The sequence below is a fragment of the Leptinotarsa decemlineata genome, unplaced genomic scaffold (assembly GCF_025532065.1).
Source record: "Leptinotarsa decemlineata unplaced genomic scaffold, Ldec_3_MD MMD2_tig00000026_RagTag_RagTag, whole genome shotgun sequence".
Lineage (NCBI taxonomy): Eukaryota > Metazoa > Arthropoda > Insecta > Coleoptera > Chrysomelidae > Leptinotarsa > Leptinotarsa decemlineata.
The window spans coordinates 7219004-7236536 of record NW_027412539.1 but is presented as its reverse complement, the minus strand read 5'-3'; the positions used below and the strand labels follow the sequence as shown (position 1 = coordinate 7236536).

General features: G+C 34.6%; 1 protein-coding gene across 1 annotated transcript in view; it reads right to left on the bottom strand.

Annotated features, from left to right (window-relative positions):
* Positions 1 to 12259: 12259 nt before the first annotated feature.
* LOC111512102 (serine protease ndl) overlaps positions 12260 to 17533 on the bottom strand; it is a 138973-nt gene continuing 133699 nt past the window's right edge. Inside the window, exon 20 of the mRNA XM_023168198.2 lies at positions 12260 to 12606. Within this exon, the coding sequence (XP_023023966.2) occupies positions 12288 to 12606 (319 nt within the window). The 3' untranslated portion in view covers positions 12260 to 12287. The remainder of the gene's footprint in view (positions 12607 to 17533) is intronic.

Sequence of the window (17533 nt, the reverse complement as noted above, 5' to 3'; positions counted from 1 at the left end):
TGTTGTTTCGTTTATAAGAGTAACTCTTTGAATAATGAAGCATATTTATAATTACTATTATTATATTGAAGTTGAAAATCGATCAATCTGATGAATGAAGTGCGTTTTGGAAAAATCTTTCTCATGCTACCTGCGAATTTTTCAATAGGTACAGAGATTATTTAATTAATTACGTTCGAACTTAGATTTATGTGAATTTTTCATAAAAGATACTTGCAATTTTTCAAAATTACTGATATAACCTGAAATCTCATGACCTCATGAATATGTATCTGCCCAAGTTCATAGTTCAACATGTATTCAGGACATGCAAATGGCCACTACAATCACCCATAATTAACGGAAATTCGTACACTTTGTTTGAGTTTACACGCATTTCAAATTTCTGGTACTACATGAAAAGAAATTGAGGAAGAATTTACCTTGACCTAGTGATTCTTTCAAGCGAGCTTCGGCATGTGACATGATTACGGGAAATTTCGAGATAACAACACACCAGATAAGTGCGTTATAGCCCAGTCGATGAAGATCGCTGATGTGAGCAGTGTAGTGATTTCTTTCTTATAGGAAATTAGGAGTGGACAAACCTGTTTAAGAAGAATTTTGTCGACTTGAACACTCTTCTATCAGCATACTATGCTTTTTTTCATTCCCATGTTAGCTATGAAACTTTACTTTGGGGAAATTGCCGCAATGCTGAGAAAATATTCTTACTTCAGAAGCGAGCTATTAGAATAATTTCAAATGCCGGTTTCAGAGATACCTGCCGGTCTCTTTTCAAAAAACGAAACATGATGACGGTACCCTGTATCTCTATCTATCAGTCTCTGTTGGAAATTCATAACCACAAAAATTAACATTTGAACAATTCACAGGTTCATGAACATAACACTAGAGCAGTGGCGGCGCAAGACCTGAATTTAATGTGGGCAAGATACATTTCACGAGGCCCTCCGATGATGCAAGAAGAAGGGTTTATTGAATTAAAAAAAACATTTAAAACTAAACAATATTTCATTCATTAAGAAACACCAAAATTTTCACTGATGTACTTTTTCGGTTCATTAAAAAACAAAATTAAAAAACAAAACCCGACTTGAAAATAATGAAAAAACATCATGTATGGGTCGCCGTATGAAAGTCACTGCGGCTATTTACTCACTGATACCTTCAAAATGAGCCCAAACACGTCACGTCTGCTGTATATTGCCAAGGAGTTGGTCCTTTGCCTTTGGTTACAGCAACAATTCAAAGTAAAAATGTCATTGTGCATTCTCCTAAAAATATCGAATTTTTATTTCGATCAGTCAAGTGGATGTATTGTTAATCATAATTAGAAAAATAATTAGAAACCATAATGGAAACGGGCTGCTAAATTTTAAACGGCTGGAGCGATTTTCATGAAACATATCTAAGAACCATCCGGACAAAATAAGCTATTGAATGAAAAACAGCATCGAAATTGGTCTACTAGTATAGGAGCTACAGCTCCACAGACAGACACACAGATGTATAAACAGATACTTGTGATGCACTGTTTGGAACCTTTGGTGTAGTAATGAATATTACTGGAGAGGAAGATCAAACTGATCTTCCTCTTGAAGATGATCACTTGGTGATTGAAACACGTGTCAATGTGTTAAAATAAAGGTTTGGTGTTAGGAAAAACTCCGGTAATATTCGTATAAACAGATACACAAATCAAACTTGTAACTCCCTTTTTGCGTCAGGAGTTAAAAATGAAAAAATAAATTAAATAGAGCTGAAAGTGTTATTGGATTTTCCAAACTTTTTTTGAATTTATTTTCGGCTCTGAGACGCGAGACCCTTTGCACCGCGAGGCCGTGGGCGTTTGCCCACATCGCCCACGCCTTACGCCGCCTCTGCACTAGAGGTGCCAATCTCTCAAGACCACGCAGGTTGAAACTGCACGAATCTTCGATCAATACACTCGATGTAATATTTACAATATATTGCCACCCATTGTTAAATATCTACCTATATTCAGTTTCAAGAGGTTTACCAAAAATTTCTTGACAACACATTGTTTTTATAGTGTCAACGAGTACCTGGCCACACCAACTCACATATTTGAATCTGAATCACTTTAATTGTGGCCTTTATTTACCATATATTTTTTTCAATTTTATTTACATCATGTTTGTGTCTCTCATATTCATTTGCGTCACCACTGGTGATAGTTGTGTTTTTTATTTTATTTGTAAACTATTTGAAATGTTTGTTGGTTGTTCATATGTTTGTATGACTCAAGCATTATTGTTTTGGCTACAAATGCAATTTTTGTTAATAACGTGGTTATATAAACTATCTATCTATCTATCTATCTATTAACTCGTTACTGTGCACGGCTTTGTCTTCCTGTTACATAATCAAATATTTTCATTTTTTGTGTTTTTATTGCTGTTTTAAATTACTTATTACCTCCTGCATAATGCATATCAATCTGTGGACATATTTTTTATTTTCTTTGACATATACAGGGTACCGTGTTAGGATTTACACGTTAAAAGGTAAGACCTCGTTAGTCCTTAACTCGCACACGTTTCTCAACTTCATATTCATTCGCCTATAACTACCATATCTAGAAGTGTTAATAATGTTCCTAGTGTAGATATATTTTTTCTAACGTTCGTACAATTCAAAAAAGATATTCTCCGTTTCATTCAAAATTGATCTCATTATATGTATAATTGATCATAATTCTAATTGTATGCACCTGTAAATGGCCTTTTGGGCCTGCTGGATGTATTTAATGAATAAATAATAAATAAATTACATAAACATTTTACTCGTATAAATATCTCTTCACTTCATACATTTTTGAATATTTTCTACACAAACACAGAAATGTTAATTTTTGAATATTTTTGACCCGATATTAGAAATTTTTTAAAATTGAAGCCTTATAAAACTTTCAACGCCATAAAATCATATTTATAACTCAAATGATTCAGAAAAATTTCCTTGAAATGAACGGTCTATAAATCTGTAGACTCAAAAGTGGGGAACACAATTGAACTGTGAACACCCCAGTGAGTCTGGAAAGATAATGACACCTGCCAACAAAACAGATAATATAACCCAAAGTATTCAAACTGTGTACCTAGGATTCCCTTACATACCTTGGTCTAGTGTGATTACCGTAAGGCAGGTGCCGATCCGATGAATATTAAATACGATGTTGTACAGTGTCGTGTATAGAATAGATTTAAGAGGAGAAAACAATAAAATTATTGATATAAATAATTTTGTATGTATATTTGACACATTCCCTTGTGGAGTCATAGTTTTTTTTTCAAATTTCATTAGTCTTCAATTTTTGTTCAGATTACAGTGTTGCACTCGATTATTATTGAAAGAAAAAATAGTTGAAGGAATAGTAGAAAATATGATGGAACTGGAAAGAAAAGGAATTATATCACCAAATGGAACCAAATCAAACAATGAAAGTAAAGTAGGAAATAATATTTCCACTCATTCAAATAAATCTAATGAAGGATTTAATTGTTTTCAGGATAAATCCTTATATGTTCTGAAATAAATACACCAATACAGGATGATGATTGATAAATTTTCACAAATAGGATTTTCATTCTAAACGCGTTTTGCTAACAACGAAGCTTCATCGGTAGTGATGTAGCTATCGATGAAGCTATGTTGTTAGTTAAACGCGTCAGGAATGAAAATTTCATTTGCGAAAAATTGCCAGAATATTAACAGACATTATGTAAATTAAGCGTTTCATGAGAGAACGACTTTCCATGAAATTTATATTCTGAAATAAGAATTACGTGGATATATTTCGCGCTTTTTCAGAATAAAAATATATAAGCTGAACAATAAATAGCAAAGACGTAAATTCACTTTGTGTTGTCCAATTCCCTATAATTAGCCCAGGAATTTAATTGCCAAGCACAGGTGAAAATAGTTTATTTTCTGATGTACAGGTAGTTTGCATTGAATATTTCGATGGCTGAAATGTGGATGATATAAGAGTTAGGAATGAGAAAAATTTCAGTATCAAGAGTATCACAAACCAACGACACTTTAAGTTCTGTACATCACACTTGAGAGAATAGCTGGTATTGAAAATGTCGAGAAATTCTCCGAAGATATGGCTGTACTAGTTGAAAAATTATCGCTGGCCCGGTTTCAAGATAACATTGAAAATATTCTGGATATTTCTGTCTGATTGTAGAGTGGAACTTGCCTTCTATGTCTGATAGATCACTAGACTCCAGTGAGAGATTGAACGAATTCAGGCAACCAATAGAATTAATTCGTCAAGTGACTATTGGTTTCATTTCGAAGAATATAAATTATTTTCTGAGAGGCAAATCTGCGTTTTAGCAGAACCCAGCTAAAGTAGTCATCTGCTTCGTGAGTAGTATTTCTGGTTTGATGATAACAAGAACTGTGAAATTGCTTTATTGCTGTCTCACAATTTATAGATTTTCTATTCATGGGCTGAAAAATAACATAAATCAGTGAGGAAAAGGATAAGTTCATAACTTTACTTTTTCCATCCACAATAGGTTTGATTTTGATACATTTTGCTTCAACAGATCCTAGAGCTTCTATAAATAGTATGTCCTCCAGTATAGAACACTGGATGGAGAGGTACTTATATTGAAGTTGAAATCGTGGAGCATGATCAGACCTCCTCTTTTGACCAGTGACGACTGCTACTGCAGAAAGTTATAGTGAATCACACCAACAGCTGACCGCCATACAGTAACCACGGTCTTTTTTTATGAGTTTTCGTCTTTGAAAAGTACTTGTGTGGTTCATCGGTGTCCAATCACTATCCTGGACATCTTCTATTGTCGTAGAAGATTGTCGTAGAAGAAACAGACCTTGAAACGTAACCATTTTTGTCGATCGTTCAAATTATAGGGCACCCACTTTTCAAGCTTTTTGACCTTTCCAATACGTTTTTAACCATGAAAAACCGCATGGAAGCTGACGCCCAGTTCTTCCACCATCGCACACAACGTTTGTGATGGGTCAGTCCACTCAAGTCCTCAAATTCTCTTCATGGATTACTGTAGGTCGATCACTTTGGAAATTCATTTATTGGAAAGTATGCATACAAGTAGGTGATATGTTAGAGTATCAAATAGTTGTAATTTAAAATCAATTTTTTGTTCACGTTCGAGAAAGCTATTGTATAGCGAAACACGTGTCGCGGTTTTTGTAAAACTCTTTTTAGTGAATACCATACAATAAACTGTGGAAATTAGTTTTTTTATAAATATTTGACGATACATACAGATAATTTGTCAAACTTCATTATTTTTCGATAAGTTGAATTGAGAGGAACTATAAAGTGAATAAATTGATGGATGTAGCCGTTAGTACGTGGTAGGAAATCATAATGAAGAGAGAAATGAAACTTTCTGTTTTTTTACTACTTCAGTAACTAACGTTACTGCAGTTTTACCATTTTTATTTGTAACTAACGTTACTGTAGTTTGAAAATGTCCATGTAGGACGAAACTGCAGTAACTTTAAGTTACAAATAAAAGTGTTAAAAAAACTTAGAAAGTTTCGTTCCTCTTTTCATTATTAAGTGAATTCTGTTGAAATATATTTTTCCGTTAACCAGCTGACTCTCGTTTAGAAGAATATGCAGAGCATATAACCGATATTGGAGACTAGAAGTTTGGTCGGTCGGTAGCCAAGCGGTTCGGCGTGGGTGATTTGTTCACTCACTCGAATTGACTGCCGTGTTGGTCGGTGGTTCAAGCCCTAGTCTGAACGATCGATCTTCACTTGCTATCGCCCAACCCGTGTTAGGAATCATACGTTAAACGGTAAGACCTCGTTAGTCCTTAGCTTGCACAAGTTTCAACTTCAGAGGGTTGTCGTTCGTAGGAGTGCGACAGCTGGTTAACGGAAAAACATATTTTAAACAGAAGTGCTGAAGTGCCCATCAGCAGGTTGAGGTCCACTCAGGAATAAGTGACGGTAGATGGACGAGATTCTACCTTCTGAACACAGTAACCGTGGACACTCAACCCCAGAGGAGCATGGGGTGTCTATTTTAAATAAAACAAAGTGTGTGTGAGATATTATCGAAATTATTTATTCATTTGAAAGACATATTTATGCCATCATTTTTATCGTCCAATTTTCCATGACTCTGGTGCATAAACCAGGCTGAATTTGACTGACGGCAAACTGCTTCAGAGCCCATTCAGCGAACATATACGTCGTTGTATATCGTCGTTTACCTTCAGTTCCTGGGTCAGTTGAATTTTGACAGATTTACCTTCAGCAAGAGAGCATCATTTTTGATTACCATACTCATGACTGCTCCCAATTATAGGGAACCAAAAATTCGGATTTACATCCAAAAATCAGCTGAACTGGGTCTGATTACCGACGTTGATTATTTGCCTGATGCTCTGTTGAAGGGTTTGCAAGTTGACTCTGTGTACACTGATCTCTTCAAAGCTTTTGACAAAGTTAATCATGAGCTATTGATTCATAAACTCTGTTAATATGGTGTTGATGGGTAAATACTGCACTGGCTCAAACGATTTCTTACGGAAAAAACGTAAATTGTTAGAGTTAATTATTACTATTCTCATACCATCGCAGTTACATCGGGTTGTTCACAAGGTTCAACTTTTGGGATCACTGTTGTTTAATCATTTTATCAACGATTTAATCAGTTGTTTCCATGAAAACGAAGCTTTGCTATTTGCTGACGATTTAAAATGTTTTAAAATAATTAAAAGTGAAGCTGATACATTGTGTCTACAAAACGATATAGATCGCCTATCTAACTGGTGTTCGTAAAATGGTATGTGGTTATCCAAATGCCAAATTATTCGCTTTCATCGAATACAGTATAAATGATCGGACCGTACACTCTGCTATTGAAACCAAAGATCTACGTGTGATCCTAGACTCCACACTTAGCTAGAACTCACACATTTTCGCTGTAACTCAAAAATCTATGAAGATGCTTTGCTTTATCTAGAGAACCACCCGTGATTTCACCAACATCACTGCTATTAAATCTCTTTATTTTTCCCTGATATTGTTTCACAGTTTGGTCCCCTCACTATGTTACACAAAAAGTGAAATTCGAGGCCGTTCAGCACAATATCCTGTGACATATCGCCTTCAAGATGCGTGTATACTATGACTATACTGTATTGGAATGAATTTTCAACATACCTTCTCTTGAGGCTCGCAGAAAACATAGATATTCAATACTTCTATTCAAAATTATCAACGTATCAGCCCCGAGCTTCTTTCCAAAATATATTTACATGTCCCCAGTCGTTCAACTAGACAGGTGCAAAATTTTTACATTTGTTTTCACAGATTCAATTTTTCATACAACAGCTTTATTTCCAGAACTTTTCGATTAGCTAACTCTTCAAATAACCTTCAAATCTTTAATATATCAGTTTCCTACTTCAAAAACCATATTCTTCAACTAGACATCTAATACTCTCTGCTTGTGTCTAGTGATAATTGCCTTTAAGAATTATATTAGTTATATTGTTATACATTTCAATTTTTCTTGAATGATCCACTTGTTATCTTACTTTGAAATTGTATTATTCTTATAATTTACTTCCAATCCACTGTATTCCATCAAGTACTACATAGCACTGTACTTGCTTGCCCGTGTATATACATAAATAAATAAATAAATAAACAAGATGGCCGTTATCAATTGTCAAATTTCAGGAGCCCTTGTTGGAATATTCTGTAGAATAATTGAATATTGCCTAAAGGTGAGACCACTACTTGCCACTAGACTTTCCCAGTGTTCACTCTTTATTAACCAAACTGTTGAATTTCGATGAATTTTTTGCGAAAAATTTCATGGCAGTTCGTACTCAAATATCATTATGCATGATGAAAAGTACGAGTGGAGGTTTGCCATGTTAGAGAGACATAGGCAAAGAAGGATTAAGTACAATTCATCTCCAAAGCTTGGGAGTTTGATTGATGATAAGCAGCTGGAAAAAAGTGTTGCAGTTTTGGAGGTGTGGTAGCAAGTAGTCTTTGTGTTGTAAGAGTCAATCTGAAGAAATTATGAAAATGTTTTTTTTTGAGTATAAAGATGTAATTCGATGTAGTTAATTCTCAGTTTGGATTTGTTTTTCGGTTAACTTTCACCTCTTTGGATTTTGGGTAGTTTTCAACTATTAGCTTCGGTTCAGTGACGATGGATACGCTACTGGTTTGAAAAGCGCAGATTATTTACACACCGATTTAGTCCGTATTCACTGGGATGGACTTATTGGGCGTACGTCGACCCGAGAAACCGTTCAGTGAGCAGGGTCCTGGAATGCTTATAAAGTATTGCTCATGGCCCAATTGGGACATGCGGTAAACGGATGAATGACGTATCACCACAACATGGATAGTGACAGTTGGAGCGAGCCGACGAAAAGGATTATTTCAATAAAGAACTGGTGGAATCAAACCATTCAAGGCAAACGATGCAATCACTGAAAATCCAAAGGGATTATAGAACAAGGCTGAAGGCCTTCAAAAATGGTAATAAGTGAATAAAAATATTAATAGGATGAAACCCCTTAGAAAAGAAGGGGAATATGATAAAAATGAAAGGAAAACTAAATTACTGGCGATCTGAGTTCGGGAAATAACAATGTACCTATTTGGGACATTAAGAGGTGAGTTTTCATCAAATATCGTAGATTTATTTTTTTTTGTAAAAGTTAGAAGTGAAAAACTAAAAACTTGGCTTTTTAAATTTTTCACATAAATTTTGAGGTTATGTGAAAAAATTGTAAATACAAAAGTTGTAGATGATTTTATTAGCTTCACCTCCGCTATTCACCTTTTTTCCATAGGACTTGTAGTTTTGCCGGAAATCGAGATAAACAATATTTTTTCCTTGAAAATTCACCCCCCCCCTACTTCCCGAACTTAGATCGCCCGTAATTCATTTTTCCTTGCATTTTCATCATATTTATCTCCTTTTCTATTAGATTTCATGCTACGGTTATTTTCCTACGGTTTTCTTTTCAAAAATTATCGACCCTGGTTTATTAGCTTATGTAATGCTTATGATATTCTATAACAGCTTTGATGAACCTTAAGTAATGCTTCTAGAATTATTTTGGATTACAATTCACACACACAACATTTATAAAATTGATGGATGTAGCCGTTATACTACGCGGTAGGAGATCATCATGAAAAATGAGAATTAAAACTTCCTATTCCATTGTATTCGTTTGAATATGTCCTTATAGGACGAAACTGCAGTATCGTTAGTTACAAATACAAAGTAACATAAAAACATAGGAAGTTTCATTTATCATTTTTCATAATATTTATTGCCAGTGTATTGTAATCTGGAATTGAAATTGTTGATATAATCAGGGAATCGATCAATTAGCAAGTCAATAATTATCATCAAAACTGTTCGTATTTGCTGTATTTAGGATCAGGGGGTTAACTTTGGAATTCTCAACACACAGTAGTAATACTGCCGATGAGGAATTGATAACGTGTTTTTTCATCTGAAATCCTAGCTTCTATAACAAACCGCATTAAGTAAGAAATTGGTTCTTTCTTTGAAGAACTCTATTCTATAATATGTTTTCTGTCTTTACAAAAATTTATACTGTTGTTGCACAACTATATTTTCTGTCAAACATTGAAATAAAATATATGTAATAATAAGTTTTTCATGTTTGTTACCATACGTTATGTCCTCCATGAATATAAATATGTTTTATGACAACAGTTTTTTTGAGAAATGACATGGCATATGTCTAATGAGTGGCGCAAAAATCCCAGTATTGAAAACCGAACTTAGTTTGTTAATGCTCGCAATAGCTGCACACTTAGAATAAATGAAAGCAAAGAACTGCACAATCAGAGAATTAGGGATAAACTGCTTGCCAGTCCCAACGGGTCTAGATCGGTAGCTAAAGATGTTGATCGAAAAACTTTACAAAATTCACAATTCCACCATTGATACAAGCGGATGGTTCAATTGCAACAACAGCCATCGAAAAAGCGAATCTATTAGCTGAATAATTGGCGTCCCACTCCACAGTTTATTTTCTGGGAAAGACACTACCCACTATTTCCACACTAGAATCCACAATGACGAAAACTACTTTTCGACAACGTCAGGCGAATTTTAAAACAGCTCAATATCAACAATATTCCTAGTCCTGATGAAATGCCCGTCATCGTACTTATAAAGGGTGCCAATGAATTCGCACCAGTATTTTTCAGACTTTTCAATCTTTCATACAAGAAAGGATTTTTTCCTTTTTGTTGAAAGATTGCTTGCGTGTAGCCCAATTCCCTAAAAGGGCAAAAGAAATATTACAAATAACTATAGACCAGTCAGTTTGCTATTAGTGAAATCAAAAATCATGGAGAAAGCCGAAAACCGACACATCTTGAGCGATCATCAGTATGGTTTTCAGAAAAAAGGATCAACAGGCGACCTTCCATCGTATGTCACCCATATTTGGAATAACGCAATCGAGAAACGTGGAGAGTCAAGAGCTGTTGCGCTTGATATTTACAAGGCTTTTGACCGTGTGTGGCATGAAGGTTTGCTGGCCAAACTTCGATGATGTGGGTTGTCGAATTATTTTTGTGTACGGCTCTCCTGCTCCCTGAAAGAACATTCCCTGCAAGTAGCCGTGAATGGATATCAAAAGATAATAACTTTATTGCAAAGTTTTCCGTAAGTTTTTAATGAAGCAGTTGAGACAATTATTCACTGAAGAATACTTCTATTTCCATAAGCCCTCTTGAATATTCATTGTACATTTCGAGTAAGGAAGTCATGTGTTTGTAATTTAGTATTTATTAGAGTTCTTAAGTTCTTGTGATTATTAATTTTTTTGTTGATTTTCTTGGGATGTTGGGCTCATGTTGAAATAAAAATAATAATAAAAATCTTCAATTAGACGTTTCGCCAATGGTCAGAGGCATCTTCAGTATTTTTATTCAATGAACAAAGTGGTTATATTTTGTAGAATTGTATAAAAAGGAAAACAATATTTAAGGATGAGATTTTCTATATATATGGGTTACATACCTCATCAACGACGATAGTTTCTGATTTATATCTGTATTTTGATACTTTTCTCATTATGATTAGAATGATAATTTCGATTGAAACAAACACTGCTTCTGGATTCAGTGAAATGCCTTGGTTCTGCAGTTTATCGAATAGAAAATTGATTCGTTTCCCAGTTGTTTTTTCTTTTCTTGGGATGTTTATTTTCTATGTCTAGGGGTGAGTGGGATGGTTTAATTTTGAAGTAAGGTGAACCTTTTTGATTAATTTTTTGAGTTGAAGAACAGTGTGGTAGATTTGGCTTAGGTTACTAATATCTATTCTATTGTTCATCTCGTTTGGTGTTTTTTAATGTGACTCATTTCATTTATAGTTCTTTTCTCGTGGTTGCATTCATATCCCAAAAATTTGGGGTCAGTAAAATTTGGATTGTAATCATCAATATCATTATGTTTGTTCGGGGCTGTACTAGAATATTTTTCATGCATTCGTGCCCATTTAGTCGATTACTTTACAAAAAAAGTTGCTTTAGATAATTTTTTTTTAATTTCATAAATGAAAGAAACTTATGAGGATAATATACTTATTTTTTTAAATCTATCATTTCAGTTCCTTTCTTTGACGTTTTTCCATAACCTTTCGTTTTTATTGAAGAGATTCAGTTAGGTGTGTAATCATTATAAAGTTGCATGAATGATTTTTGATATGCAAACATTTAAAATTCGATAATTATATTCGAAGTATTATATTATTATGTTATGAATCACACGTTAAAAGGTAAGACCTCGTTAATCCTTAGCTCGCACAAGTTTCGACTTCTGAGGGTTGTCGTTCGTAGGGGTGCGACAGCTGGTTACTGGAAAAACATATTTTAAACAGATTTTAAACCGATTTTTATTTTATTATTATATTATATATACTAAAAAAAGAGGGTTTTATTCAATATGTCAGCCTTCAATTTGACAGATTGTGTAGAATTTTCTACGAGAAATAACGGTCTTAGTTTTCATTATGATAAATATGAACAAACAGATTAATGAAAAGCCCGAACGAATTTTTTTTCTGGTAACTTATATCGTTTATAATTGTGAAATTTTTGATTGAATTTTCAATACCGATTTTCAGTTAATAGGAATACATTTTTTGTAATACACATTTGAAAAACAAACAAAATAAGCAACAAACTGAATCAACACTAATTTCATTATTCAGATCACATACAAGCTAAAAACAACCTAAAACAATTCCCATCTTCCACGAAACTAACGTATGGCTCGTTTCCTGTTCTCATCCCCAACTTGAATTTGTACTGTGGGTTTCTGTAAATCCATACCATGCTGAAGTGATCGATTACAGGACGTAGGGCCGTAATATTGCCGATATTTCTAGGCGGTATCAATTGATTAGCATTGCTGTCAGGAAAGCCTAACTTATCGCAGATTTCCTCCAGTTCTGCCACAGTGTAGTGCGAGTTGAAGCAACCGGGGTGCCAAATGCCGCCAGTACGAGTCATGACCTCTCCTGCATTAGTCCTGAAAACATATACGAAAATGTATTTGAAAAAAAAATTCTTATGAACCTATCATATCTCTGGACAGAGAAAAATAATTTTGAAGTTGAGAAATATAGTGTTAATGACTAGTTGAATTTCCTTTTTCAAGAAATGATATCTACAGATTGTTATATCTTGGAAGAGACTGGAGAATTCTGACAACCTACTAATAGGGGTGGTCTGGAAAGTTACCGACATAACAAATATATAAGACATTTTTTCAATTCATTTCATTTTTCAACATAATCTACTTTTTACTTGAAGCACTTCTTCTAGCGATGCTCCCATCTCTGTCACCCGTCCAGATAGCATTCGGCGGTTTTCTCTGCAAAATATTTGTTCACAAAGGTGATTGTCTCTTCATTTGATGAAAATATCTGTTCTTCCAGCGCAATTTTTAGATGAGAGAACAAAAAGAAATCGTTTGAGGCTAGATCTGGTGAGTTTGGTGGATGGTCAAGCAGTTCAAACCGTAATTCGTGGATTTTCGTCATGGCAACCGCTGAGATGTGAGACGGTGCGTTGTCTTGGTGAAACAGGATTTTTTGTGTGGCCGTTTTATCGCAAGTTCTGCCGCCAGCTTGTCAACTAATGATTCGTAGTATGCTCCTGTAATGGGTTTTTCTTTTTGAAAACAATCGATTTGAATAACTCCATGACTATCCCAAAAACAGTCGCCATCACTATCCCAACCGGAAAAAAGTTTTTGCTCTTTTTGGAGCTGGTTCCCCTTTGCAGTCCACTGTTTGGACTGTATATTGTTCCACAATATGCTCACATCAAAAGTTTTACTCTTTGACAGTGACAGTGGAAATGTTTGTTCTGTAAAAATCGACCACAAGATGACAAGGTAGTTTTCAAGATAGTTTTCTCTGTTCTTCGAAAAAAGTAGAGAATCATCATTTCAAAATGCGGAGGATGTTATTGAAACATAATTGAATTTGAAACGTTTCTGTCTAAAAAGGGAATAATTCACAAATTTCACTTTGGAGTATATTGAGTACCCATTATAATGGAACATGTCAATGGGCTGTGGATGCACATCTTCACCGGCAGCTGGAGGTTGCATAACTTAATGAGGATCTAGAGGTGATTTCGAATTAGAGTGAAAGTAACCAAGTTCAATTCAATGCTACGAAAACACAGGCATCGGTTTTCTCCAGAAAGATAAATAATAATAATAATAATAATAATGACTTTATTCATAAAAAAGAATAATTATAATCATACAAACAAATAATAGCTATGTTGAATAAAGTAAAATGGCAATAAGTGCAGAAGCACTTGTTTTGCCTAAAAAAGAAAACTTAACATACATACAGACACTTTTTTTAAAATAATGTTAAGGCTATAAAATGACCAAATTGTAAACCTAGAAGGTGAACGATCAGAAGGGTGATATTTTTCATTTCATAATAGGTACTGTTGTAAAAAAATTCAAAAAATAATAACGCGCATTATACATTATATTATAAAACTGCTTTATACTTAAATGAATTGATGTTAATGATGTACATGCAAACATATGCATCATATGGGTTTAGGTATATAACAAACATAACACACAAATTTCAAATATTTTTTTTGTCAACAAGTTCAGCAAAAAAATTTCTTGGTTGAGATAATATGAATAATCTTAATTTTTTCTTGAACAAATGAATAATTGTGATACTGCGCATTTCGTCGGAAATAGTATTGAACAGCTTAGGAGCAAGGTAATTGTAATAATGGAAAATTGATTTTTGCGCTTGAGGAATAACGTGGATATTTTTTTTACGGGTGTTGTATAAGTGAGTCGGAAGAGTGAAACATCTGTTCTTGTAATAAGCTATGACAATATTATAGTAAAACAGTTGGCGGATATCGAAAACTTTACCTTCGGAATACAATGATTCTGTTGAATAATGTGGTTGGTTTTGATAGTATCAATTTCAGGAACCTGTTTTGGAGCACCTCAAGTGGACGAAGGTGTATATGGAATGTTCCACCCCAGCAAGCGATTCCATAGCTCAGATGACTCGCCACGAGTGCGTGATATAGAATTTTGAGATCAGAGTATGTCAGTATTTTCAACAAATATTTGAATTTGTATAGTATACAACGTAACTTATTACAGATATATTGAATGTGTGCCTTCCACTTGAGATGTGAATCAATTATCACACCTAGATATTTCACTTTTGATTCGGGAAGTATTACATGTTGTCCAATCTTCAATTGTGAAAAAGAAGGATTACTGAAATTGTTGCAACTGAAGGGTAGATAATGCGTTTTATCGAAATTTACTGTCAACAATCGATGTTCAAGCCAATTTTTTATTGATCCGAGATCAGTTTCAACAATACTTTTCAGTTCCTCCCAGCCATTCGCCTTGTAGAAAATAGCCGTATCGTCTGCAAAACCTAATATTTTACCTTTGCTTTCGATAGAGTACAGTCCATTCACATATATGTTGAAAAGGATTGGTCCTAAAACCGTGCCTTGGGGAACCCCAATAACAGTTTTTCGCGTGTCACTCAACACGTCATCAATTCTCACACACTGGAATCTATCAGTGAGGTAACTTCTGAACAAATTCAAAGTTTTGCCTCTTATACCAATATCCTCCAAGGATTTCAATAGAAGGTCATAGTCAACTGTGTTGAATGCCTTCGACAAGTCGATGAATACGCATAGGCATGGTTTATTTTCATTAAGAGCTGATGATATATCTGTGATGAGAGCTATGATTGCGTCCTGAGTGGATACTTTTTCGCGAAACCCAAACTGACAATTAGATATTATGTTATATTTCGAGACGTACGATGTTAACCTTTTTTTAAGGATTTTTTCAAAAACTTTGTTCAGGTGTGTAGTAAGGGAAATGGGTCTGTAATTTGTAACCACTGTCTCATCGCCGTTCTTGAATAAAGGAATAACTATTGTTTTTTTAGTGCTGTTGGCCAGAAACCTGTATCCATACACCTATTGAAAATGAATGCCAAATGTCTCCGAACCGGATGTAATAATGTCAGGACAGACAATTCCGCTTTCTGATTCGATAAGTTTGTTGGGGATTAAGATAGACATCAATATGTCTTGTCACAATAATATCGCTGGAATTGCAAAGGCGGCTTTTCAAAAGCTTGAAACACTGTTCCTAACCAGAAAACTGTATACAACTCAGCAACTTTTGATGCTTTATAAAGCTCAGATCAGACCTTCTTTGAAGTATTGTTCACATGTATGTGGACATACCCTAAGCATACCTTAAAGCTGATGGATTCTATCCAGAAAAGAGCTATCTGCCTGATTGAAGACACGAACATAACTTACAACTTTGATAGTTTTGGACATTGAAGAAAGGTTGGGGATTTGTTTCTCTTTTATAGAAACTTTCACGGAAAGTGTTTAAGAATTATTCCATTTGGAAAAATGCGTTTACGTGGAATGAACTTCCTGATAACGTTTTTCCAAATGTATTTAATCTCCAGCGATTTAAATCTAACGTGAATCGCTACTTTTTGCACAGGCACCACTCTTAGAGCACCTTTAGGATTTTTCTGTAGTGCTTGTGTTTTGTCCTTATGAGAAAACATTCAAAAACTCTCCTTAGAAATTTGAAAACAATTAATTGTTTCTAAATGAATGAAAAAATGTAATGGCATATAAAAGTTGTAATCATAGGATTATCGATTCAAAATTATGCATATGAATTAGTACTGTATTATATGAAACGATAAATAATGAAAAATGGGTTTTTATTGCAAACAAATTAGAATCTGAAAATACATTAATAACTGAAAAGAACACGATATATACCAATTACTTCTGACATGAACATTTTGTAGGAGGAAAAGCGAATCCCATATTCCTAATAACTCATTTATTTGACTTAATGCAATTATTTCATGATCGTCAAAACTCCTTCCTCGTCGATATAATAATCACCAGATAAACTTTCTTTTCAGTCTCCGAGCTATGATTAATTCAAGCCTCGATATAGGCAAGCAGCATTACAGTGGGTATTGTCGAAGGTAGACTCAATTCATGCTCGATGGATATATTCATATTAATTCTTGTTTCAAATATTTATTGAGATTACTTTTCACTCAAAAAGTCAGAACGTCATAACTATTTTTTAAATTTATATTTCGATATAAAATCGGCATATTTGCCTACATTTTTCTCTATCAAAGGATCACATCAGTTTGGACTTAACGATTAGCAGAATGAACAACAAAAATGAATTTTCAATTTATCACAAACCTTCCCTTACGAATATTACTAGAACCCACTGACGCCTACGGCCTTATGACAATTGCGGAACTATCCAAACGTCACACCCATGCTCAATCCCTAAAGAGATGGGACAGAATCAAAGGATGCAATCTTGTCAGGATCACCCTAGGCGACTCTGGAAAGCTGGCGCCGAAAAAAATATCTGGCGATGGCGAGGAAAAATCTTACGCTTAGGATTTCTAACTGGCCACTGTCAACTAAGGAAACACTTCCATAATATGGGGCTAGTGGATACACCTCTATGCAGGATGTGTGAACAGGAAGAAGAAATTGTCAAGAATGTCCTATGCCAGTGTCCGGAGTTATCGTCAATAAGAGAGTGTGTGTTCGGCCAGTCCTGGCCTACACCTGCCGATATAAAGGAGATATCTCCTAGTGACCTGTCCACCTGTTCCACCTGGAAAGGACAGGATGGACGATGACCTAGGAGGATAACTCTTCGGAAGGATGTACAATGGGTAACATGTGGCCTAAGTGTCTACTCTACAGATACAGATATTATTAAACATTATGATTCTACCAATCCATATCAACACAAAGTAGGATCTCACAATAGCATGCTTTTTAGATCAGTCAATGTTCCTTTTTCAATAGATAATTTCAATAAAGTACTCAATATCGTCAAG